At 39.8% G+C, this 23,289-nt stretch overlaps 17 protein-coding genes across 17 annotated transcripts; 10 read left to right on the top strand and 7 right to left on the bottom strand. All coding sequences in view use genetic code 12, as the record gives it.

Annotated features, from left to right (window-relative positions):
* Positions 1-36: 36 nt before the first annotated feature.
* Positions 37-1,005, top strand: HCR1 (translation initiation factor eIF3 subunit j; the record flags this gene model as incomplete). Its single annotated transcript, XM_007373226.1, has 1 exon — positions 37-1,005. A coding segment is annotated over one exon (673 nt), but the record flags the coding sequence as incomplete, so codon positions are not given.
* Positions 1,006-2,138: 1,133 nt separating this feature from the next.
* SPAPADRAFT_59070 (TRAPP subunit) lies at positions 2,139-2,966 on the top strand (the record flags this gene model as incomplete). The annotated part of the gene is made up of 1 exon (XM_007373225.1): positions 2,139-2,966. The coding sequence occupies one exon, from the start codon at positions 2,166-2,168 to the stop codon at positions 2,895-2,897; it is 732 nt and encodes a 243-aa protein (XP_007373287.1).
* Positions 2,967-3,028: 62 nt separating this feature from the next.
* SPAPADRAFT_59069 (peptide alpha-N-acetyltransferase complex A subunit) lies at positions 3,029-3,788 on the top strand (the record flags this gene model as incomplete). The annotated part of the gene is made up of 1 exon (XM_007373224.1): positions 3,029-3,788. One exon carries the CDS (start codon positions 3,113-3,115, stop codon positions 3,746-3,748), a length of 636 nt encoding a protein of 211 aa, XP_007373286.1.
* Positions 3,718-4,612, bottom strand: SPAPADRAFT_59068 (uncharacterized protein; the record flags this gene model as incomplete). The annotated part of the gene is made up of 1 exon (XM_007373223.1): positions 3,718-4,612. The coding sequence occupies one exon, from the start codon at positions 4,537-4,539 to the stop codon at positions 3,766-3,768; it is 774 nt and encodes a 257-aa protein (XP_007373285.1).
* Positions 4,613-5,605: 993 nt separating this feature from the next.
* On the top strand, positions 5,606-6,073 carry SPAPADRAFT_59067 (uncharacterized protein; the record flags this gene model as incomplete). Its single annotated transcript, XM_007373222.1, has 1 exon — positions 5,606-6,073. A coding segment is annotated over one exon (272 nt), but the record flags the coding sequence as incomplete, so codon positions are not given.
* Positions 6,074-6,172: 99 nt separating this feature from the next.
* On the bottom strand, positions 6,173-8,402 carry SPAPADRAFT_64935 (uncharacterized protein; the record flags this gene model as incomplete). The annotated part of the gene is made up of 1 exon (XM_007373220.1): positions 6,173-8,402. One exon carries the CDS (start codon positions 8,345-8,347, stop codon positions 7,832-7,834), a length of 516 nt encoding a protein of 171 aa, XP_007373282.1.
* On the top strand, positions 6,176-8,373 carry SPAPADRAFT_59066 (uncharacterized protein; the record flags this gene model as incomplete). Its single annotated transcript, XM_007373221.1, has 1 exon — positions 6,176-8,373. The coding sequence occupies one exon, from the start codon at positions 6,512-6,514 to the stop codon at positions 7,568-7,570; it is 1,059 nt and encodes a 352-aa protein (XP_007373283.1).
* Positions 8,403-8,539: 137 nt separating the features above from the next.
* SPAPADRAFT_48821 (uncharacterized protein) lies at positions 8,540-10,837 on the top strand (the record flags this gene model as incomplete). The annotated part of the gene is made up of 1 exon (XM_007373219.1): positions 8,540-10,837. The coding sequence occupies one exon, from the start codon at positions 8,540-8,542 to the stop codon at positions 10,835-10,837; it is 2,298 nt and encodes a 765-aa protein (XP_007373281.1).
* On the bottom strand, positions 9,378-11,955 carry SPT3 (transcriptional regulator; the record flags this gene model as incomplete). Its single annotated transcript, XM_007373218.1, has 1 exon — positions 9,378-11,955. One exon carries the CDS (start codon positions 11,923-11,925, stop codon positions 10,945-10,947), a length of 981 nt encoding a protein of 326 aa, XP_007373280.1.
* Positions 11,956-12,488: 533 nt separating this feature from the next.
* Positions 12,489-14,010, bottom strand: SPAPADRAFT_147617 (rRNA-processing protein; the record flags this gene model as incomplete). Its single annotated transcript, XM_007373217.1, has 1 exon — positions 12,489-14,010. One exon carries the CDS (start codon positions 13,987-13,989, stop codon positions 12,544-12,546), a length of 1,446 nt encoding a protein of 481 aa, XP_007373279.1.
* A 261-nt stretch (positions 14,011-14,271) lies between these two features.
* On the top strand, positions 14,272-14,628 carry PGA1 (Pga1p; the record flags this gene model as incomplete). Its single annotated transcript, XM_007373216.1, has 1 exon — positions 14,272-14,628. The coding sequence occupies one exon, from the start codon at positions 14,272-14,274 to the stop codon at positions 14,626-14,628; it is 357 nt and encodes a 118-aa protein (XP_007373278.1).
* Positions 14,629-14,805: 177 nt separating this feature from the next.
* Positions 14,806-16,481, top strand: EIF4E (translation initiation factor eIF4E; the record flags this gene model as incomplete). The annotated part of the gene is made up of 1 exon (XM_007373214.1): positions 14,806-16,481. One exon carries the CDS (start codon positions 14,839-14,841, stop codon positions 15,466-15,468), a length of 630 nt encoding a protein of 209 aa, XP_007373276.1.
* SPAPADRAFT_134437 (uncharacterized protein) lies at positions 15,585-16,454 on the bottom strand (the record flags this gene model as incomplete). The annotated part of the gene is made up of 1 exon (XM_007373215.1): positions 15,585-16,454. The coding sequence occupies one exon, from the start codon at positions 16,452-16,454 to the stop codon at positions 15,585-15,587; it is 870 nt and encodes a 289-aa protein (XP_007373277.1).
* A 92-nt stretch (positions 16,482-16,573) lies between the features above and the next one.
* On the top strand, positions 16,574-20,179 carry SPAPADRAFT_147608 (uncharacterized protein; the record flags this gene model as incomplete). The annotated part of the gene is made up of 1 exon (XM_007373212.1): positions 16,574-20,179. The coding sequence occupies one exon, from the start codon at positions 16,574-16,576 to the stop codon at positions 19,472-19,474; it is 2,901 nt and encodes a 966-aa protein (XP_007373274.1).
* Positions 18,262-20,176, bottom strand: SLD5 (DNA replication protein; the record flags this gene model as incomplete). Its single annotated transcript, XM_007373213.1, has 1 exon — positions 18,262-20,176. One exon carries the CDS (start codon positions 20,132-20,134, stop codon positions 19,466-19,468), a length of 669 nt encoding a protein of 222 aa, XP_007373275.1.
* A 57-nt stretch (positions 20,180-20,236) lies between the features above and the next one.
* Positions 20,237-21,685, top strand: SPAPADRAFT_48813 (uncharacterized protein; the record flags this gene model as incomplete). Its single annotated transcript, XM_007373211.1, has 1 exon — positions 20,237-21,685. One exon carries the CDS (start codon positions 20,237-20,239, stop codon positions 21,683-21,685), a length of 1,449 nt encoding a protein of 482 aa, XP_007373273.1.
* On the bottom strand, positions 21,212-23,172 carry MCD1 (kleisin alpha; the record flags this gene model as incomplete). The annotated part of the gene is made up of 1 exon (XM_007373210.1): positions 21,212-23,172. One exon carries the CDS (start codon positions 23,122-23,124, stop codon positions 21,688-21,690), a length of 1,437 nt encoding a protein of 478 aa, XP_007373272.1.
* Between the last annotated feature and the right edge of the window lie 117 nt (positions 23,173-23,289).

The raw sequence follows: 23,289 nt of genomic DNA, 5'->3' as shown, positions 1-23,289 counted from the left end.
AAAAAGATTTTTCTTTTAAACTCTTGAAAAAGGATCGTGTGAAAATACATAACCACTTAATAGACACATTTATAGAGCAACTATGTCTTGGGACGACGAAGATTTTGATATTCCAGCCGGAAACACTGCTGCTGCTGCTTCTTGGGAAGACGAAGGCGACGATGAACCAATTTTAGAATCTTGGGATATCGATGAAGATGAAATTGCCAAACAAAAGAAAGAGGCCGCCGACAAAGCTGCTGCTGAAAAGGCTGCTGCTAAGAAGAAGGCCGATGAAGCAGCAGCTAAGAAAGCTGCCAAGATTAAAGAAATGGAACAATTTGACTCCTTGGATGAAGAAACTCGTAAGGATTTGTTAAAGAAGGCTGAATTGAACTCTGATTTAAACAATGCTGCTGATTTATTTGGTGGATTGGGTGTTGCTGGTGATGGCGATGACTTTGATATTAATGCTCATCCAAGAGAAAGATTCAATAAGGCATTGCTCGCATCACAACAAAGAAAACCAGTATTGACTAAAGATACCCCATTGACTGACCATCCATTATTCCAACCTACAAACAAAGCTGAATACGAAAAATTGAGAAAAGCAGTCGGTACTTCATTAACCGAATTGAATGAAGATTCTTCCTTATTATATGCTTCCAGTTTAGCCATTGATTTAATTAGAGATTTGGCTCAACCATTATCAGTGGAAAACTTGAGAAAGGTCATATCTACCTTGAACGTCGTCATTAAGGAAAAGGAAAGATTAGAAAGACAAGCAAGATTAAAGAAGGCTGGTGGTACCGCTACTGGTGGTGCTGGTAAAAAGAAGGCCAAGCCTGCTGCTAGACCAAATGTTGGAGGTGGTTTCAAGAAGGATGAGTTAGATTTCGATGATGATTTTGGTGATGATGATTTTATGTAGGGGACGGACGTATAATATATAGTGGTTTGTCATAACATAATAAATCAATTGGATCACTAGTTGGATGTTGGATAATTCGAGGTACTTTAAATTTTCTAGTAGTCATGGATGGTATATATGGTTTCCTTTTAACAAGGTTTAGTGGAATACTACTATCGTTGTCGAACATGGTGGTATCAGAATCAAGATCTGGTAGACCAACATCAAGAGGAATTTCACTATTAATTCTTGCTTTGTTGGACCTATCGATAGAATTTCTCTGTATGTTTACCTCAAATGTAGGCAATATTGAATTCGTATCATTGGGATGAAGAATAGGGAATGAAGCAGCATTATTTGTAGTAGAAAACAGTTCATTTGTAATGCCCTTTTTCTTTGGCAGTGGAGAATAAGAAGGATTAGACTCAAGACCCTTATCCAGACTCGCGGATGTTTTAGCAGCATTCTGTTTAGTGGTCGTTCTATTGGTTTCAGCAATATCTGTTAGGTTGAACTTCGGATATTTACCGACGGCAACAGGTGGTTCAATGTCAGATTCAGACGCAAGAAGAATTACTGAAGAAGAACTTCTCCTCTCGTTAACAGATAGATCCAACTCTGTGTCAAAAACCTTGGGCCCATTTCTTTCGTCATCAGCTTTGATTGTCTCAAGTAAAACAGAATTCCTCTTTTGAGCAAACAAGGGCCGTTTAATAACCTTAGACTCTACAATCAATTGATTCTGAATCTCAGATACTCTCTTTGATAACGACTTCCGTCTTTGAGTTTTCGATTTAGCCCATATATTAGTTGGTGTTGACGTTCCTACCAATGATGATTCATTCAAAGGGAGAAGCTCTGGAGTTGGACTAAATATTGCTTTAAGCTTGTTCAGGGATACTTTTTTAGCTTTCTTTCTTCTGGAATACACTTGTTGTTTCTTGGGTTGGTTGGTTATTTCTTTGGGTCTTTCTATTGTTGTTAGTAAATGGGTTGCAAAAAAAAAGTGAAAACATGAATCACCAAATTAGGTGACATTTTGGTGCTTTTTTTCCTGCTCAAAGAGTGTCAATCGTATATAAAGGTGTTATTTTATCAATTAAAGGAAGTTGTTTTGGTAAATTAACATACTTTTAGTTGGTTTCTTCATATTTAGTATAATTAGTACTGGTGATCCATACAATCTTTCTCACTCTACTTAAATTTACAGCAAGAAAAAAAAAATCAAAATCAAAACTCTAATCGTTCACTTACTCTTAGACAACAGCACATAGAAATGTCAGAAGATATAATACTCCCCTCAGCCACATCCTTATCCAAACTAACCATACACGACACATCCAAAACCGGTTTTGGATACAATCCCGCCATTGGACCAATCTCCAATTCAATCACTTCAGAAACATCTTCCATCCTCATAAACAAACGAACAATCACGCTAAGTTCGGCGCCATCGATCTATGAACGAAACATCACCAATAAGAAACCCGTGGAGATAAACTTATCCTCGTTGTCGTTTCTCTTTTGTGAGATTGTCAATTGGACCCATGGTCAATCGCGTGGGATCCACGATTTGGAAATGAAGTTGAACAAATTGGGATATTCTATTGGACAACGATACTTGGAGCTAATCAAATTGAGAGACGGGATAAAGCTAAACAAGCGAGATTTGAAGATTATCGATATCTTGCATTTCATTCACGGGAGTTTTTGGAAGAGCATATTTGGCAAGCATGCTAATGAGTTGGAGAAGAGTCAGGATGTCCCTAATGAATATATGATTATTGAGAATATGCCGTTGCTTGCCAAGTTTATTAATATACCCAAAGACTACGCCGATTTGAACTGTGGTGCTTTCGTGGCAGGTATAATTGAAGGTGCGTTGGATAGTGCAGGGTTTTACGTAAATGTTACCGCGCATTCCGTGCCTATGGATGGGTTTCCTTTACGTACGGTGTTTTTGATGAAATTTGATCAGCTGTGTTTAATAAGAGAGAGCATACATTAAACTGCTTTCATATGTTTAGTTGAATAGCTTTATAGATAATCGCCATTTCGCACGACCTTTTCTGATATCACCACCCAATTTTTTCTTTCCAGTGGATGAAAAATTTCCTCGAGTTTATAAGTCATAAGCCATACATTTATCACAGCATCCTTGTTTGTTTTTTGTTGTTACCTTCTTCATTTCTTGTAATATATAATCAGTAGCATACTTTCATCATGGGAATAACAATCAGACAAGCCACGATATCCGACATTCAGGCCATGCAAAATGCCAACTTGCACAATTTGCCTGAGAATTATCAATTGAAATACTACATGTACCACATATTATCCTGGCCCCAAGCTTCGTTTGTTGCTACTACATATGATGACATTGTTGGTGTGAATGACACAGAAGTGGATATAGCCACCCATAGTGATCCCAAGGGAGACACTTCTTATGTCCGTAAAGGTGAAAAAATCGTTGGTTATGTGTTGGGAAAAATGGAAGATGATCCAGAGGCAGAGGACAAGACCCCACACGGGCACATCACCAGTTTGTCGGTGATGAGAACTTACAGAAGGATGGGTATTGCTGAGAAGTTGATGAAGCAGAGTTTGTACGCCATGTGCGAAGTGTTTGGGGCCCAGTATGTTTCTCTTCATGTGAGAAAATCAAATCGTGCCGCATTACATTTATACCGAGATTCATTGAATTTTGAAATCAAGTCGATTGAAAAGAGTTACTATCAAGATGGTGAAGATGCATATGCCATGAGGTTGGAGTTAGACTTGGAAAAGCTCGTGCCGAGTAAAATAAAAGAGGAGCAGGAACAAGACGATTTAACTAAGGATTTATTAGATGATTTATAGATACATAGACAAGAGTTCTAATAACGTTCTTTCATTCTCGAAGCGACAGTACGCAAGTTACCGTAGACCTTACCTGGAGGAGAACCCAAGATCAAGGAGACAACGGCTTCTCTGGCCATTCTAATGTGGGTGAATCCACCAAAGATGTGGATTTTGGAATCGGCCAATACGATTCTGGTTCTGGTGGCGTTTTCAATGGCAAACTTGGTCTTACCGTCCTTACCAGCAATTCTACCAATGGCTCTGGACAAATGGTCACCAGTCAAGGTCTTGACGTCCTTGATTTCGAAAGTTTCAATATACAAGTCATCCAATCTCAACAAGGCAATGGCATCGTCAATATCAAACCCGAGGGTGAATGCTTTTATGAAATCTGCTCCTTTTTGTAATGCACCTGGATCAGTAGTGTTCTTGTTGGTTCTTAATTCCACAGTCTTGGTCTTTAAGTTCATTCGGACTTGTAATTTTAAATGATCAACTAAAGGAGGATATATCTTGACCCAGCAGTTCTTCAATGGGGTCATTCTATGGGGTGGGATAGGGACTTTTCTTCCTTCCAATTTAACTTTCATGTCTGTTTTAGAAGCAGGGGCGAATTTTGGTTTTCCTGATTCGTCAAGGACAGCAGGGGATTCAGTGTTGGTGGATGTGGATGTGGTTTGTGCTTCTGTTTCTGGAACTGCATTTGTGTCTATTAACATATCTTCTTCTTCTTCGTTGTTTTGTTTTGTGTGTGTTTGTTCATTTGTAGGAACTAGAGTTGTGTTTTTGATAGCTGTAGGTGCTGCCATGTTGTGATGTGTATATGTAAATGCAAGGTTATTAAAGAGATGTCTTCTTCTACGTAAAGATAGTAACAATGATATCTGAAAAAAAAAATTCTCATCTCTAAAAGGAAAATAAAAAAAAAAAAAAAGAAATCTTTTTGTTGCAGGTTGCGGTCTAACCTGTAAACTTTTCAAGGTGCTGGTTGAGCATAGATATGGGAGATTACAATGAGAACAAGAACAAGCACTAGCACTAGCACTAGCACTAGAGGTGTGAGAATGTACGAATACAGAAGAGATCTTCCTAGGTCAATCTGTATTCAAACTATCTTTTTCAATTCCGACCATGTCCATGTTTTGCAAAAGTTTGGAGGTGCTACCATATTATGGTTGGTTAACTAACACACAATATCCACTATCTGATTGCGAGAAGTATAACAAAGAGTGGGTTTGAGTCTGGGAGCTATTCTGTAAACTGTATGATTGATCGTGCATTGTTTTATAGATCAGATTTTTGTTTCGATGTGGATTCTACAGAATGAACATGTTGACTGATATTTTGTGGAAAAAGTTGCAAAAAATATCAAGTTCTTTACATGGGGATGTTACCCAGCTAGACGATGCCCCACAAGACAAACAAAAGCCATTAGAATCTTTCAGAGTCAGAGTCAAAGCCATGCATTATATATATATATACGTCCACTGGAGTATAACTTGAAACGACCAATAACAATTTGCTCAGTGATTAAAAATAACCGTCAACGGGTTTTGCCTCCTTCGGCAATTAGCCCTAGCTTGTGCCTTAAAACTTGCCATCTAAATTTGCTTTTCTTTCAATTATTTTTGTTAAACTTGTTCAACACAAGAATTAACCAAGTCGTATAAGTCTATTGGATGATATACTCCTAACAATTAGGGATCAACTAGTGCAATAGAGCCATTCGATATATTCACGTGATTGTTCTTGCTGCCTGTCCCGGGATTAGCACCCGAACTCTAATCCCGCAGTTTTTTAGCAAATTAAAAATTTTTGATATTTCTTTTTTTTTTTTTTTTTTTTTTTTTAAGCAAGAACTTTTTTTCATCCCCCTTTCACCACATTTACAACCATATAGTTACGAATCACCGATTTGCTTTTACTTGCTTGATACACCCACGTTTGTGATTATTCTCAGTTGTCCTTTCTACACTAGCAACAAAGAAGATACTTAGACATATTGGTTAAATTTTTTTTCTCAAAAGTTCAACCTTTTTGAGCATCATGAATCAACTAATACGATCTAGCACCGCTAGTCGTCTACTTGGTAAACAATTGGCACCAGCGTCTATATTATCAAGATACTCCCTTGCTCGTATCATCATTCCGTATGCCACAAGAAACTTTACCACTTATTCACACTTGCGTCAAACTCAAAGCACATTTAAACCAGCATTGGCACCACCATCACAGGCATCGCAATTACCCAGCCCTCCTCAATTACAGAGTCTACCACCAATCACAAAGGCAACCTTGTTATCCCAGACAAACAGTAAACTCGCACGTTTGTTGATCCATTTGAAATGGCCGTTGTTGCGCAATACAAAGACATCTACTTTGGATGTCGTATCTGCATTCATATCCTGGCTCGTCATGGGCAACTTGTTGTGGATCATATTAGGGACCACCACGTTTGCATTGATGTCGATGTACTCAATCCACTATTTTGATGAATTATACGAAAAGTTCAACGACGGGGAAGAGAAGGAAAAGGGTGGCAAAGATAACTCCATTCTCGGGTACATCGCCGGCTCAATCTTGTCTTTTGGACTAGGCATTAAGATTCAGTTTGAAAAAGGGTCGATCTTGCCCGAATTGAAGGATGGAAAGTTGCGGTTCAACAATGTTAGTGTGACTTCTGACAAGAGTAGCAAGTTGGCAATTGACGCGAAAGTGGAAGCTTTAGACGTTACATTGTCATTCAACAAATGGTATGAAGGAAATGGATTGATTTACGATATGGAAATCTTTGGCTTAAATGGGAAAGTTTACAGAAAGTCAGAAGAGGAACAAGCTAACCCCCCACCACCTCATGAATCACTAAATCTCTCATACAAGAATCACGATTTACACTATCAATACGACCTCATGGAAGAAGAAGAAGTACGCACACCATCCCTCCTCGACTCAAACTACCAATTGGAGCATGTATTAATCCACGACTCTTATTTGGAAATCTACGACGAATCCGAAGTCCCGTTATGTATCAACATCTTCAATTGTGAATTACCGCAATTGCGTGGAGATAAAGTTTTGATTGACTTTTTCAATGCTAATAATGCTAGTGGCACTATTAACAACTCCATGTTCACCATTCACAAACGACAACGCGATGAAGTTACTGAAGACCGAATTGTCCGGTTTAAACTTGATGCCATTGACTTAGGGGAGATTTCGAAGAATAACCCCCAGCTGAAGTTCAATTGGTTGGTCAATGGGAAAGCACAAGTAATTGCTGATATAAAATTGCCAAACTTGCAAGAAACTGAAGAGTACACTAAACTTGCATCTATTATCTCCCGATTCATCAATGATTTCAGTATAACTTCCACCGTGGAACCTGACGATTCTTCCTTACTTAAAGACGCCATTTCAGCCATCTACCATACCTTCAATAAACCAGAACAAACACAATTGTCCACCTCGCCATACGTTTTAATCAACGTTAAGGTCAAACTTACTGATTTGAAGGCATCCGTCCCCAAATATCTCCCCACATCAAATTCAAACACCCCATTCATATCATTGACTGATTTGCGATCACTTATCAATTACATCAACACGAATCCCCAGCCGATTTCAGTAAACACTCAAGTCATTGAAAAGATTACTGGATTGTACAACACCAATAATATCTCGCTGACCAAGATCTTTGATTTTATTATCGGGGATATTTACGAAGAGTTAAACAAGTTGGTGAAGTTAGATGAACAGAGGATTATCCTGGAGAAATCGTCGATGTGGTCCCATAGTATTGCTAGTCAGTTGTTGTTATTGGGATTGGGTGTTATTGTATAGACCCTATTTATTTATTTATTTATTCGTGTATAAAGTAATGAACTATTTATGTTATACTTGCCTGGTAAATTCAACGTTCAACCAAAGTCTTCTAACCCAGTTTGCATGACATGAGCCTCGCTTAAGCTCATCTTGCAAGGCAGCAAGTGCAAGGGGACACAAGAGCAAGTCCAGTGGTCCTTTTGTTTAAGTCTTAAAATATACATATGCAAAATGCACATCTTCTGCAACTATAGACAAACTTGTCATTTTAGATTAAGGTCACTTATCAATCTTTCTTTTCTTAATCAAGGGCAACTCTGGAGTCCCTTTCATAATGTCCTTTGCTAAATCTTGTGCTATAGGATCAGCTCCAATTCCAAGAGTAACACCTCTCTGACGATGTTCCACTGACTTGTCCTCGACTTGTTCCTCTTCTTCCTCTGCTTCATATCCTAATCCTCGCAAGAACCCAATTCCAAATTGCTCTATTGGGACTTTTCGATATTCTTCATCAGAGTCGGACTCTGCTTCCACTTGCCCTAGCTTACTTGAAGTGACGGTTGATTCCGACCTATTGAACGTGGTTAAACCAAAGTTCAACGGTTCGGAGGTGATTTTATGGGATATGACATCCGGTTTGATTATTAGTTTCTTGGGTGGTGCAGGTTTATTGTCGTATGTTTCGATTTCGACTTTGTCTTTATCATTGTCTTCCTTGGGGGTTTCTTGATTAAACAAGTTGGGTTTTTTAGTTAGCTTCTTCTTTTTGCCCAATGAAAACTTTATTCCTGACATGGTCTTCTATCAATACCAGTTGATCTATGTACAAGTGTTTATTCTATATATATATATATATCTAATGCTTTTGTGGTTTCAGTGTAGCAGCCCCCTAACGTTTCAATCATCGCGCGCCAAAAACTATCGCCAAAAAAGGTGAACAAATTACGCGTTGTTATTACTCCAGCAATGATCCACTCGCCAGACAACATGAACTCGTTTGGTGAAGGCATAGACCAACCGAGAGGTTCCATGAGTCTCATGAACTTGCTAAGTGGTAACCAAACTAAACCCACTACCAAAGTACGAAAGAAGAAGAATGAAGACGAACATGTTATTGAATATCAACAATCACAACTAGAGTCCAAGATGTTTGCTAATCGAAAACCAACATCCGTAAACAACTTACTTAAGAAGATTGACATCGAGGAGATCCCTGATGATGATACTTCCAATCTTGAGTCTATGATATTTGCTAATTCAAAACGAATCTCCGCTCGTGATTTGTTCAAGAAACCAAGGCAAGAAGAAACACCTGACATTATAGAAGTTATAGAAGAACAACCTATAGAAATTATAGACACTGAAGAACCACAGAAGAAAATAGACGAACTGAAAATGTTTACTACCGCAAAGCGAACTACAGTAAAGGACTTGTTCAAACTGTTTAAACCGAAATACCAAGTGACACTCAAGGTGTCCCCAGACAAGCTACGAGAAATAGGAAAACCAATAGTTATCGAGGATGCTCCAAGTATGTTTGTTACACTTAAGGTTGATACTGAAGCGTTGAAACGTATACGACGAGAGAAGAATGCCAAGAATTCCATCCTTGCTTCCATGATGCAGTTCTCGAAACAATCCGCCAAGACAAAGTTCCCCAAGTTGAAAGAATTGCCCATGGTTCCGTTGCTCAGAGAGCAGTTTCATGTAAGTGCTGGAGCAGCTACAGAATCAAGAAGCATTACCTTACCACACAGACAACGAAGAGATATATCGTTGGAAGGAGAATACACTTACACCCATGACAACTCAATTGATAAACCTAGCACATATCAGATGCCATCTACACACACCGACCGAGCACAACTTGCATTGGCAAAACTCCCTCACCTCAAGTCCAACCCTGCCTTGTATTCACTATACGAAAAATACCTCCTCCCGGACATAACACCCTCGCATGACGTGCTCTGGGTCGACTTCTTCAAACCAGAAACCATGAATGAATTACTAATGCACAAGACCAACATCAAATTAATATCCTCCTGGATCACCAACTCATTCAACAGAAAGCGCAGGGATGACCCTTTCGAAGAAGAAGAAATCGCCCTGCAGTTGCTCATCCTTCAAGGATCCCAAGGATCGGGGAAATCTACGGCGGTGTACACCGCCATGAATGAAATGAGTGGGTATGTTCACGAAATCAACAGTGGAATGGCCCGTGGACGTCGTGATATATACACTAATCTCAAACAATTGTGTACTACTCATTTAGTCTCACGCGAGCTCGGGCTTATTCTTTTGGAAGACGTTAATATTTTGTTTGATCAGGACAAAACGTTTTGGCAGGTTGTGCAAGACATAGTGGCGATCAGCAAGCGTCCCATTGTGTTAACGTGTGAAGAGTTATGGAATATCCCGAAGCTGTTGATTAGGTTGGCGGAAGCCAATGATTCAATTGTGTTTATTGATGACTGCGTGGTGGGGAGACAGGAAGTTATGGATTATTTATGGCTATGTTGTTTGGTTCATGGATTTAATGTAGAAGAGACAGTATTGAACGAGATTTCAGAAGAGAGTTTCAACGGGGTTACCTATGACTTACGACAATGTTTAATGAATTGTGAGATATTATGTAAATTGCAGTCAGACCAAATAGTGGATATCAAGTCATTTCCTGATGAACAGCTCCCACAAACAGATGATATTTCAACAATGGCTGCAATGTTAGAGATTGGTTCGTCAGCCGATGTCATCTCATCAGGAAGCATCTCCCAAATCGAGCATTCGTATCAACCAAATCAATTCACTGACATTTACTACATTGACGAATCAAGCAAGCTTACACAGCCCACATTATCATTCGAACTCAACATGGGAAACGAATTACAAAACAGTCTACACATCAACAAAACACTACCACTGCCCAAATACACCATGAATGATTTACGCTACGAATGTAATGAATTCATTGGATCACGATCAAAGAAAATACCACAATACATGTATGACTACCCGAGAAGAACGCTTCGATCAGGATTCTCGGAAAGTTTCTCCGACCAAACTGGGATCCCCGACACGTCATTCCTTCATAATATATCTCCGACTCCGTTTGTGCTTGACTTGTTGCCGTATACTAGAATCTGGCAATCGTTTCAAATATGTATTACCAAAGTAGAGGAGGACGCAGTGAAAGAAGATAGAGCTAGTGTTAAGAAGTTTCTTAACTACCGGGATTTCCAGTATAAGTCGACTTTGAATGCTACCATGACCACTTATTTTGGTTAGATTATTTATACAGTTATATAGATGTAATTCTTCACCATTCGTGCTGTATACTTGTGCTTGACTTAATGGGGTTATTATCTGTATACGAGCTCAATATACGGAACAGTTTAAATCAATCTAGTTCTTGTCCTGACAAGCCCACCACCAAATGACCTCGCAGCCTTGTGTTTAAAATCATTAGCTTGTAATCTTCTCCATGCTTCTTCAATATGATACGGCAACAACGGATTAGCTAATTCATCTGGTTTATCAAACAAGTACTTTCTCTTTTTCGGTACATTATCATCAACATTCTTTTGTTTACGTATCTGAATCAACTTTTCTTCCGAGTTCTTAATCAACATGGCTTCTTCGGTTATCGAACAAACAATTTCAAAAGTAAGGAAACCAAGAATATCAATGACATCATCATTAGGTCTAGAATCGCACAATTGACCAATCTGAGCCCATTCTCGGAACCGTTTGGCTTTACGGAACGTAAAACTTGCCTGTCTACATTCAGACCAGTGGACGTACTCTTCACGGGTCATATTCTTGGTTCTATCATCAGCAGTTTTCAATCGTTTGAGAGATGCAATAGTGGCAGCTTTTTCTTCGTCGTCAATTTGATCATCTTCACCTGTTTCTAAATGCTGCTCACTAAACATAAACTGCAACTCCCACGGCAATCTAATCTTAGACTTCCTGTATCTTGTTAACATTTTGGAAGAGTCGCTTTGATTGGCCCCAGCAGCAGCAGCACCGGTCCCACCAGTCCCCGCAGCGGCATCACCTTCAATCAACGATTCCGTACCTCCTCCTTCCTGGTCCTTGGCGTTCTTTCTCACATCCTTCCAAGAAAGGTATGTCCGCAATCTATTCACTTTTGCTTTGTCATGACGAATCATGAATATGACATCTTCTGGAGCGATGGATTTCGAGCCTCTACTAGAAGCGGTTTTCGTGGCCTGCATGAGGATTTCTATAACTTGGCCACGGACAATGTCTTCGATGATGGATGTAGTTTCTATGGGTGGATCATTAGATTCCCCCAGCACAAACATCATCTGCTGGATTTCTATTCGGTATTTGTATTTGCTTTCTGACATGTTCTGTAATTGTTGTATCAATAAGTGGACGTGTTAGTAAGTGGAATGTCGTGAAATAGTGTGGATAAGTTTTGGTTGTAAACCTAACAGAGTGCGTATTCCGGGTAACATTACTTAAAAGTATATATTAAGGATAAGGAAAAAAAATTTTCTCTCTCAATTTTTTTTTTTACAACCAACTTTTATTCAAACAACAATAAACAAAGTGTATGTACAACATAGTATGACGATATTTTGTTTAACATGATGAATCCGAGTGCATTTGGCTCTAGACTTTCTGTCGATGTGGAAAAACCCTAGCTACCTTACTTTTCTTTGTCTGAGACTAAACAAATAACGTGATGAGATGTGAGTGAATCTGTTACTAACTTTATCTTAGAACAAGTATTGATACAACTACAGTATAAGTTGACTGCTTCTATTTTGACCACTGTGGTTTCTTGGACAATCCTAGTCACAAGAGTTGAAATAGAAGTAGTCTACACTGTTTGCTTCAGTTTAGCTCTTAGGTTTGGTTCTCCTTGTGGATAACTAAATGTAAAAACTTAAACTGGAACCACTTTCTGTATGTCTACATTTGATTATAACTATATGTCTCTATGCTATTTCTATCTAAGTTTAACCAAATAAAGTAATTCCACTATCTTGAGGAATGACTTCTTCTTCTTCTTCCTCCTCTTCGTGTTCTTCTTCGCTTTCATCTTGTTCATTCATATTGACCTTTTGTCCCAACAAACTAGCAAAGAATTCGTCAATTTGGTCATCATTCCATCTCCATCCACCAACAGAAGTTTCAAAATTGGCAATTTGTTCTTGAACATGATATCTCAACTTTCTTCCCTTGGAAGCTTTTGTATCGACGTTGTTCTTCAACTTGTTGGCACGTTGCGCTGATCTTAAACCTATAGCGATTGATCCATTTGATTGAACCTTCTTGTCGACTAAATCGTTGAGAAGAACACGGTAGAAATCTTCATCATCAAACATAGTTTCGACTTCCTGTTTCACTTCTTCTTCTTCAGTGTGCCCCATTGGTCTCACTTGTCTTCGATTGAGTTTTGTACGTTTAACCAATCTGCCCATGTCCGACAAGTTATTCTCCACCTGGGTTTCAAATGATTGATTTATAGTTTTGAATTTAGTGGCGTTTATTGCTGATGCTCCTGATGAATTTTGCACCTTGGCTGACCATTTAGTCAAGACGGATGCTCTGGTACTGGCCAATGACTTGTCTGCTTCAGAAGCAGTTTGGCAGTATGCTGAATATGTTCTCTTTTTAGGTGCTGTATACTCCTTGCCTTCTAATTCACTTCGAAGGGCAATTATCGAATCGAGTAAAGTATAAAGCTCCTCTTTGGTTTGATGGATGAGTTTAGGAGTGTGTTCAGTAGTGTATGAACTAATGTCGGAAGTAGGGAATAAGTTTGCCGTGGTGATTGACTTTTGGAATTTTAATCTGGCGTCGATGATTTTGTCAAAGGTGGAGTGTTGAGTATTGATGGCATAGCCCTTGATGGCGTCGGTTGTTGCTGATTGAGAGAGACGGGAGAGTAAGTGAGTACGTTCTTGGGACATTAACTTTTTAAGTAATTGACGCTTGTTTGAACTGGCTTCTTCGTCTGAGCCTTCTGAGTCTTCCTCTTCTGAGTCTTCAGAACTTCCATCCAATGAATACTCTTCTTCATTTACTTCTTCTTCATCTTGTTCGTCTTCCTGGTTGTCGTCCTCATCTTCAGATTGTTCTTCTTCAATGTCGTCGTCCTCATCTTCAGATTGTTCTTCTTCAATGTCGTCATCCTCCTCCTCCTCTTCTTCTTCTTCAAGTTGATCTCTACTAACAACATTACCAACATACTTTTCTCCTAATCCTGGAGCGTCGTTTCTCAATTTAGATTTCTCATTACGAATATAGTGATCATTAGCTTCTTCCTCATCTTCCTCATCTACGTCACTATTTTCTTCTTGCTGTTCGAAAACCTCCTTCTGTTCATGATCCTCGATATCGAAATCGGTCTTTGGTTTGAAAAGCCCTGCTATTTGCTCTGCTAACGATTTCTTGGCCATGGTTGTTGTAGTTGTCTACTTAAGTATATTTCACAACCAAATTAAATTTTTTTATGATTTATTCAAGATGAGTTGAAAAAATGTCGCGTGGGATGTTTACAGGAAAAGTCGCGAGCCATAGCAACCCAAAAAGAAATCAACGAAAAATGATCGAGACATTTACAAAAGTGTATCATCCCTATTTTTAGATCTGAAATAGACTTAACAAACAAGGCACAAATCGCACAAAAGACATACAAATAGACACCCTGATAGATAGGTACGGATATACAGACGCTCGCTATGAAGTTTTACATACTACTCTTATCATTGCTTACCCTTGTTTACTCGCTCGGTAAACAAGACGATGGTCAAGACCAACAAACCACAACAACAACACAACAAACCATAGTGTGGGTGACCACCACCATTAACGGGCAACTCGCCACCTTGTCCACGCTCTACTCACAAAAGTTTACTGAAAAGGCAACCGGTACAACTGAAGTTCAATCGGGACAGATTGGATTGGGTACGATCTCTGGTAGTGTTGGTGGAATCAGAGAATACACTCTGGTCACAATCACCCCTACTGCAGGTGCCGCTGGAACTTCCGGTGCTGGGTTATTAGGATTATTTGCTGTAGTTGTTGGTTTGATTTGATTTGATTTGATATTACTATGTATAATATACACATTTGCTTCTATTACTCGTTCCTGTAATTACGCGTAGGCCATACTTTAGCAGTATGAAATGTTCACGCGCACTTTTTCGCTAAAATTTTTTTTTTTTTTTTATCATCGACAGCGGTAAAATTTGTACAATTACAACCAGGTATAACAAAACAAGTAAAGGTAAAAACTATTCCCAGACATGTCCGACGAATTAGCCCAACAAACCGAAGAATTATCCCTTGATTCCAAGACTGTTTTCGATAGCAAGGATGAATTTACTGCCAAGCATCCCTTGAATTCCAGATGGACCTTATGGTATACCAAACCTCAAGTCAACAAGAACGAAAACTGGCACGACTTGTTAAAGCCAGTTATTACTTTCTCCAGCGTGGAAGAATTCTGGGGTATTTACAACTCGATCCCACCTGCCAACCAATTACCTTTAAAATCCGACTACCACTTGTTCAAAGAAGGAATTAGACCAGAATGGGAAGATACTGCCAATTCCAAGGGTGGTAAATGGCAATTCTCCTTCACAAAGAAACACGAAATCAACCCAGTCATTAACGATTTGTGGTTGAGAGGATTGTTGGCCGTGATTGGTGAAACTATCGAAGATGATGAAAACGAAGTTAACGGGATTGTATTAAATATTAGAAAACAAGCTTATAGAGTTGGTATTTGGACTAAGGATTGCGAAGATTCAAAATTAAAGACTGTAGGTGAAAGATTGAAGAAGGTTTTACAATTGAAGGATGAACAAAAGGTAGAATTTATTTCTCATGATGCATCAAATATTAGGGGGTCTGAACCACAAATTGTGTTGTAAGCTAGCAAATGCTACTGCACGATCAAACAAATCAAACAGCTAGTATAACCTAGCAGTATAAAGTGTAATTTATATGCTATAGCTAATTAGTTTATGAATAAATGTATAACTGTAATCTAATTTACTTTCTCATTGACGAATTCCTCAACCCGTTCCCAATACTCGTCTTGTACCACCGTGTCGTTATGGGTGGACTGCTCATACTTCCATTTAATCTTGATTTCACTGGGTAACTTCTTGTATATCTCATCCATGTGACTTGGCGGAACAATCTCGTCTTGTCTTGCACTCATCAACATCACAGGGATATTTTCGTTGATCCTCGGCACTAAACTCTCCAGATCCCAAATTTGATTAACAAATAACGTAAAGTACTTTAACAAAGGAAACACATGTGGCACAGTCTTGGGTATAGATAAGAACGTATTTTCGAGTATGATCCCACTGACCAAATCGCCATACTTTTCAGCAATGTATATAGCAACAGCACCACCTAACGAACGTCCATACAACACAATCTTGCTTGACGAATACTGTTTATCCAGTTTCAAATACTCCATGACACAGTCAGCATCAATTTTGAGACCCTTCTCCAGGGGTGTTCCTGTGGAATTCCCGTACCCTCTATAACTATATATAAACACATTATATCTAAATCTAGCATACAACAATTGAACTATAGGTAAAGCGTATCCTATATTCCCAGCATTGGGTGAAAGTATAAGAATGGTCTTGTTGGTGTAATTGTTAGTTATATCTTGTTTCAACAGGAAACATTCAAGGGTTTCTCCGTCAGGGGTAGTTAGTTTTACCGCCTCGTATTCCATACCATATTCGTCTGGGGTTGATACGTGCGCTCTGGCACCATTCATGGAAGACGGGTAAATGATGGATGATTGGTAGGTGTATAGCCCACCTAGGGCCAATGCAGCTACAGTTATCCCGATCGCTGCCATAGATTTGGCTATTCGAAAGATTGATTCCATTCGTTGTGAACTTGAAACAAAGTGCTGCCAAAATTTGTTATGTTTATTTTTCATATTTTGTTTTTTTTTTGCCAAAATAGTTTATAGGGGGTAGGATAAGACACTAAGGAGAAGACATCATGAGCTCAAGTCAGCTGAACTTGGCTCGGTTTGCATTCAATATCTATGGATCATTGACGTCCGACAATAATACCCCGTCTTCACCATCACCGACATCATCATTCAATTCCATCAAGAAGGTCAACTCGGGGAATAAACTTGTATACCATTGCGATAGGGAAACCACCGCCCTTTCCCAATTGAACTATCCCTTGCTGATAAGCAATACCGAGATTGGATCCCATCATGCTGTTATTGGTGGAAAGAACTATCTCCATTTGTTATGTCTTAGTTCTGACCAGCATCATGTGGTGCACGACATAAATTTGCTCGACAACCCCTACTCGAGAGTTGTCCCCAAACTATCATCCATCAACACGATAAAGACGCATGAGAATACAATTGCATGTGGGCTATCCAATGGAGTGATCTCGATATACAAGTTGACACCTCTGGGTAAACTGACTTTGCTGACAAAACTCGCCGATCATAAACGGACAATCAACAGTATGGACTTTATTCATGACCGAGAAGACTTGCTCTTGTCCGGCTCCCAAGATGGATCAATCAAGTTGTGGGATTTACGAAGTGGGAACAAACCCATGCTCACACTCCAGTCCAACAATATGCATTCCGATCCAATTCGTGCGTGTCAGTATTCGCCTCATTCAAGTCATAAATTGAGTGTATTGTCGGTGCATGACTCAGGAGCACTTTGCAAGTTTGACCTAAGAGCAAACACAAATAGTTATACACCCGATAGAAAGTGGAATTTGCATTCAGGACCAGCATTGTCGTTACACATACATCCAGAATCAGAGTATGTTGCTACTGCGGGGAGAGACCAAAAGATTTGCGTGTTCAATTATAGTGACTCCAACCAAGCCACGGGGAGTCGGGCTACTCCAGAACACATGATAAACACTTATGGGCCAATAGTCAAAGTTCGATGGAGCGCATACGACAACAATGCCAAGAATCAACTATACAAGTACGACATTGCCTGTCTGTACTTGAACGACGACTCAACAGTTACTGTGTATAATCTCAAGCGGAAATACATTCCCAAACATATCGTCAATAGTTATTCACGCAAGGCGGTCCAGAATTTCCTATGGGCCCAGAATAGCAATCGTTCTTCTACATTGTGGTGTTTAACCAAGGCAAATGTGTTTACTAGTTATGATTTGGATGCCAGTGATGGTGATATTACACGACCACTAGAAGAATTGCCCAAGGTGAGTATGTCCTGGAATAATAATTTTGGAGACTTGAGTTTTGTCAATCAGTATGACAGTGATGAAGAATCGATAGTCTCGGAAGAATCGTCGGAAATGGTGGAAATGACAAGAAGTCATACATACTCAGGTGAGCAAGAAGAAGACATAGAATCTACCGATAACATCTCACGAACAAGTCTTGCCCTGGCCCCAATACCATCCATTCCATTCCCAACTTCGTCATCACTTACAAACTCACCCTTGGATAAACCACCCTTGGTTAGATCGTACACGCATAATCCTAAGCCAACTTCGTCATCTCCGATAAATACAACATTCACGAGACCAAGACTTAATAGAGGGTCATCGCTGACTACTACCCATGACTCGAGTATTTCCTATGGATCCACTCCATTTCCGGCACCAGCCCAACCGAGACACAAAAAAGTCCAACAAAGTACGGCCAGTTATATATCTTCTCCATATGTGATCCCGGTTAGTTTGGGTATACCGAGTAATGACGAGTATGTATTCCGGACATTGGCTATGGGATACGTAGTGAAAATCCCCGATGGGTTTAAACTAACCGATGTGCTACGTATGAATGCTGATGTGGCAGAAGATGCCGGTGTGCTTCGGGTAGCACTGATTTGGCGAATGCTTGCGATTGCCGCTGAGGAGCTTGACGTGACGGTTATCCTGCCAATTACCGAGGAAACTGGTGGTGATATTGCATTATCGCCTATTCCGCCCACTATGTCGGAGAAATCCATTGCTAGTGATTTAAACTTTGTCGGTTCGTATAATTCAGCATCAACTAAAGAGAGAGTGGATGAGAAACTGGATGGGGGAAATGAATCTCCGGCAGAACTTGAGATGTTGCCTAGTTCAGTTAAACCCCATTGGCACGACTTGGACAACGAGAACCTCCACTTGATGACCAACGTATTCAATTCCAGTCCTACTTCAGTGGGTATTTCGTCGAACAACACCTACAGTTCCATGGCGATAAGTGCATCCCCAGCCGCCCTGATTCGTCCTCTAACGGCATCGATAAAACCACTTGTGCCTTTACAACTCCAACGAAACGAATTATTCCTTGAAAAAAAGGAGAGTTCCACAAATACGTTAAAAAGTGGATTGACAATGGCATTATCGGAAATAGAACAAAAGGAGGACTTGCTTCCGTGGCATTTATCAAATTTGGTTCAGCAAGCAGTGGGGTATGCATGTACCCAGGGAGATGTTGTGTTTTGTGCGACGGTATCTTTGCTCTTATACGACAAGTTCCCAGGGATTATCAGTAAGAATGAGTGTCTTGAATGGATTGGAAGTTATATTGACATACTCCGTCGAAAAAGAATGTTTGTGCAAGCTGGAAATGTTATCAAGTCGGCACCCAAAAGTATTCAAAGTACATTAGTTCAAAAGCAACAGTTTTCTACAGATGTCAACCCCAAGTTCTTTTGCTGCTGGTGTAATAAACTACTTGAGAACACCAGCAAGGGCTACTACTATTGTCAAGAATGCAAGACTAACCAGCTGAATTGTATATATTGCAACGAACCGTGTGATGGGCTTGCTGTGGTTGTCAGTTTGAAATGCGGCCATCGAGGTCATTTTGGATGTTTGAAGGAATGGTTTATTGAAGGGGAAAACATTGAATGTCCTACTCCTGGATGCGATTATACATTAAATTAAAATTACGTCACCTAGCTCTATATATTGTTTTACAAGACCGTACTTGACCACATAGATTCCATCTCGCTTGAGTTCGATATCATCGTTGTCTATAAAAAGTGTGATTGGTTTGGAAGTAACCGATTTCACAAATACGTGTTGGTTGGTGTCTGGTGTGGTAATCATCAGCTGGCCACCACTAGTATCATCAAGCAAGGTCAAGCTAGGAGGGACTTTTTTGAGGAAACAATTATTGTATAACTGGGTAAGCAAATGGGCGTACTTGTGAATATACTCTTTCTCTTCGGCACTTAGCAACTTGCTATCTTCCTGCTCTTCGTTGATGTAATAAATAGTAAACTTGTCGAGTTTAGACAATCTCGTGCGTAGATACATCCTAACTAAATAACACAACCGTTCGATTTCTGTTTCTATAATCATCGTGTTTAGTTTAAACTCACTGGTGGACCCCACACTGTCTCCGTATTCGTGTGAATCGATCAAGTATTGTTGTTGGTTGGATATAGCTGTAAGGGCGGTGGTCATTGTGGTTTGGGCAAACGGGAGAAGTTCAGGTGACATCCGTTCGTTGATCATGGCGGTGATTAAGTTATTGTGGATGTTGGAGGTGACTGGAGTTTCCGACTCTTCGAACTCTTGAAGGATATCGTCGATGTTCATGGTGGTGTTGATGTTGATGTTGATGTTGATGTTGATGTTGATGTTGATAAATAAATTTAAAGTTGAAAAAAAATTACGCGTAAATATAAATAAGGAAGCAACATGGATAGACAACAACTACTTGAACAGAAACGACAACGACTTCAGGAATTGAAACAGAGGCGGAATCAACACAAGGAAGATGTCAATGTGGATGCGATAATTGATACGCTAACCAAGCAGAGTGTAGCCACTCTGACCACCAGTGTTGATGTTTCTACCCAAACTACTGAAGTTAGGCGAGTTGTGGAAGGAGTACGATATGATAAAGCTATACAGACAATAGCTCCTGAGAAAGAGCAGGAAGAGGCTAAAGCAGAAGTGGTAACAGCGTCAGCAGCAGCAGCAGCAGCTGAGGATAAGCTAGTTGGCAAGCACGAGTTATCAGAAACCAAGCTAAATCAAGCATTGGCCAATTCACTTAAATTGCTTAACAAACTCACAGTCAAATCAACAATTGAACTTGAACAGACAACAGTCCAAGTTGAACATGCAAAGCTGGGATTCTTTCAAGAGATAGACAGTCATTCAGGACATACTGGCTCCATCAGTGATATCGACGTTTGTGGAAGTCTCATTGCCATAGCATACGCTAATTCCAAATATTCAGCTATAGTTTACGCCGGCACTACACCACAACACTTTCTAACTTCAATTTCACAAATCACAACCATCCAATTTGACATTAATAATCTGAATAGAATAATCACAGGATGCGCCAATGGCTCTATATCAATCTACGAACTTTCAAATCAACTATCACCAGTGGTATCACCAACCTTGACAACACCGTTATATTCCACTACTCTCTTCAACAACAACTTTGCTCTCCACACAACCCCAATACTCCTGATCACCCAACTCAAAATCAATGACAATAATTGTCTACTCACAGTTTGCAAACAGGGTATAATCAACTTATGGTCGTCTAATCTCCTTGCCGTGCCCAAAACAGAATCAATCATACTCTTTCCTAAAAAGCTCAACTCAACATTTCTTTCCCGTGCTATATTCACCAGTATCCAAACCCATTACGTTGACACGGCTTATTTGAATTCACTTGTGTTTGTGGGAGATGGCAAGTTTTACCAATTAGACAAGGACATCACACCATACATAACTAACGAGTTGGAATCGGGAATTGCAACGATAATCAATGATGTTACTGTATTAGATTCAATGTTAATCACTGCTCATATGGATTGGAATATCAGGATATGGAAAGATGAATGTAAAACCGTGCCTGTTCCTTACTTAGTCGATAAGATAGTGGTTCGTCCTGATAGTCGACAATTTATTACTGTTTCCCACCAACCAATGGCAAAGGTTGATTTATGGGATATATCAAAACGGTTATATACTCCAATTGTAACTGTGTGTGAAACTGCCGTGGATACTGTTGCATTTAACGAAACGGGCACCCAGCTTCTCCTTGGAAAACAAGAAGGATTTACAATACTCTCGATTGACGAGCTTACAGTTGACGAAGTGGAATATGATGACGGTATATAATATTACAAAAATTGGCTATATAGTCTGTCTCTAGGTCTAATTAAAATATCACTGTTCTCTTGATCAAGTTCAATACAATCGCTTGTAGCAAGCACAAGCAATTCAAAGAAACAACGAGTAGCTTGTCTCTTTTGGTTGACTTTATTGTTTGCTGCGCCCAATGGTTGTTCCTTCATGGTTAAATCATTGTCCACTAATTTAGTAAATGCTATGGAATCGTCTGTTTGTGTAAGGTCACGTAATTCCTCGGCGATCTGCACCGTGCTGTTTCCCAGCACGACAAACTCCTCGGGGAGTTCTTCCACTATTTCTGGTTCAACTATGTTTTCTGGCTCGTCGAAATCAGGCAAGGACAAGTCAAAATCGAGGGTTTCATCACGAACAGTAAAGTCATCCTGGGCTTGTTCTTCTTCTTCTGCCACTTCTTCTTCCAATCGAGCAATTTCAGCACATCGGGCCTGTAATTCTTCGTCTAAACTGAGAATCTTTCTTCGTTTGTTGCATACGGGCATACTTAATTCATGGACAAGTCGTAACTTTTCCTGTTGAGTGAGGTTGACGGTGATGTATCCTCCCAATAATGCTTGTTGGTTGTTGCGTAATGTTTGGATTGAAATTCCCGAAAGTTCGTCTTCGGAGTCAATTACGAGTTTACGTTTGTTGGTGACCATTCCTTCGTCAGTTATTCCTGAACGTCTGACTCTAGGAGCAGCGGGAGTAGGTGTGACAGCGGTAGTTTCCGGAACTGGCTCTTCATTAACCTCCTCCAAGTTCAATTGCAATGGGACACCCAAGTCCAATTCAAAGATATCCTTCAGGCCCACATCCAAAACTGACATTTCTCGATCATCATCAGCCATACTGACATTTCTCCCGATTTCCACACTATCATCCATCCCGACGTCCAAATCAAAATCAAACTCGTCATCATCACGCATCTCCATTTCTTCTTCGTACCTTGGGAACTCTACTGATTGGTCATACTCCATGGTGTTTTGCTGCTGCTGCTGCTGCTGACTGAACAACCCACCGATGTTCACTTCTTCGTCGTCGTCCAAGTTCAATTCGTCTTGGTAAAGCAAGCCGAATCGCCCGACCTGATCGGGCAATGTCACTGTTTGTAAGTTGATCATGGTGTTTTGAACAGGGACATTCACCGTGTCATTCTTGGCGATTTTGAAGCTGGATTTGAGCTTGTATAATATATCATTGGCGTCATCGAGTAAATACTTTGTCTTACGTGAATAAATTTTGACGATACCCAAAAGTAATTGACCTGATGCACGTAAAGTTATGGTTTGTTCACGGTTGATTAATTGTGTAGATTGGGCGATGTCTGTATTTAAGAATTGAGTTTTGGTGAGCTTACGATCGTAGTTTGCTGCAAGCCAGATATGACTCAATGGGCCGTCCTTCGATGTTAATGTAGTAGCAAGCATAGTTAGTATCTTGTAGACGAGTAGTGGTTGTAAGAAGGAGTGAGTATAGTGTTTTGTTTATATATAGCGCCCTTTTTTCTTTTTTTTATTTTCTTTACAGACGCGAAATGTGCGGAATTTGCAGTCGCGCGTAATTTTTCGCGCACATGACCGCAGGCGGGTAAC

Source organism: Spathaspora passalidarum, assembly GCF_000223485.1.
Source record: "Spathaspora passalidarum NRRL Y-27907 unplaced genomic scaffold SPAPAscaffold_2, whole genome shotgun sequence".
In the NCBI taxonomy this organism is placed as follows: Eukaryota; Fungi; Ascomycota; class Pichiomycetes; order Serinales; family Debaryomycetaceae; genus Spathaspora; species Spathaspora passalidarum.
This window is presented reverse-complemented; position numbering and strand designations above follow the sequence as displayed.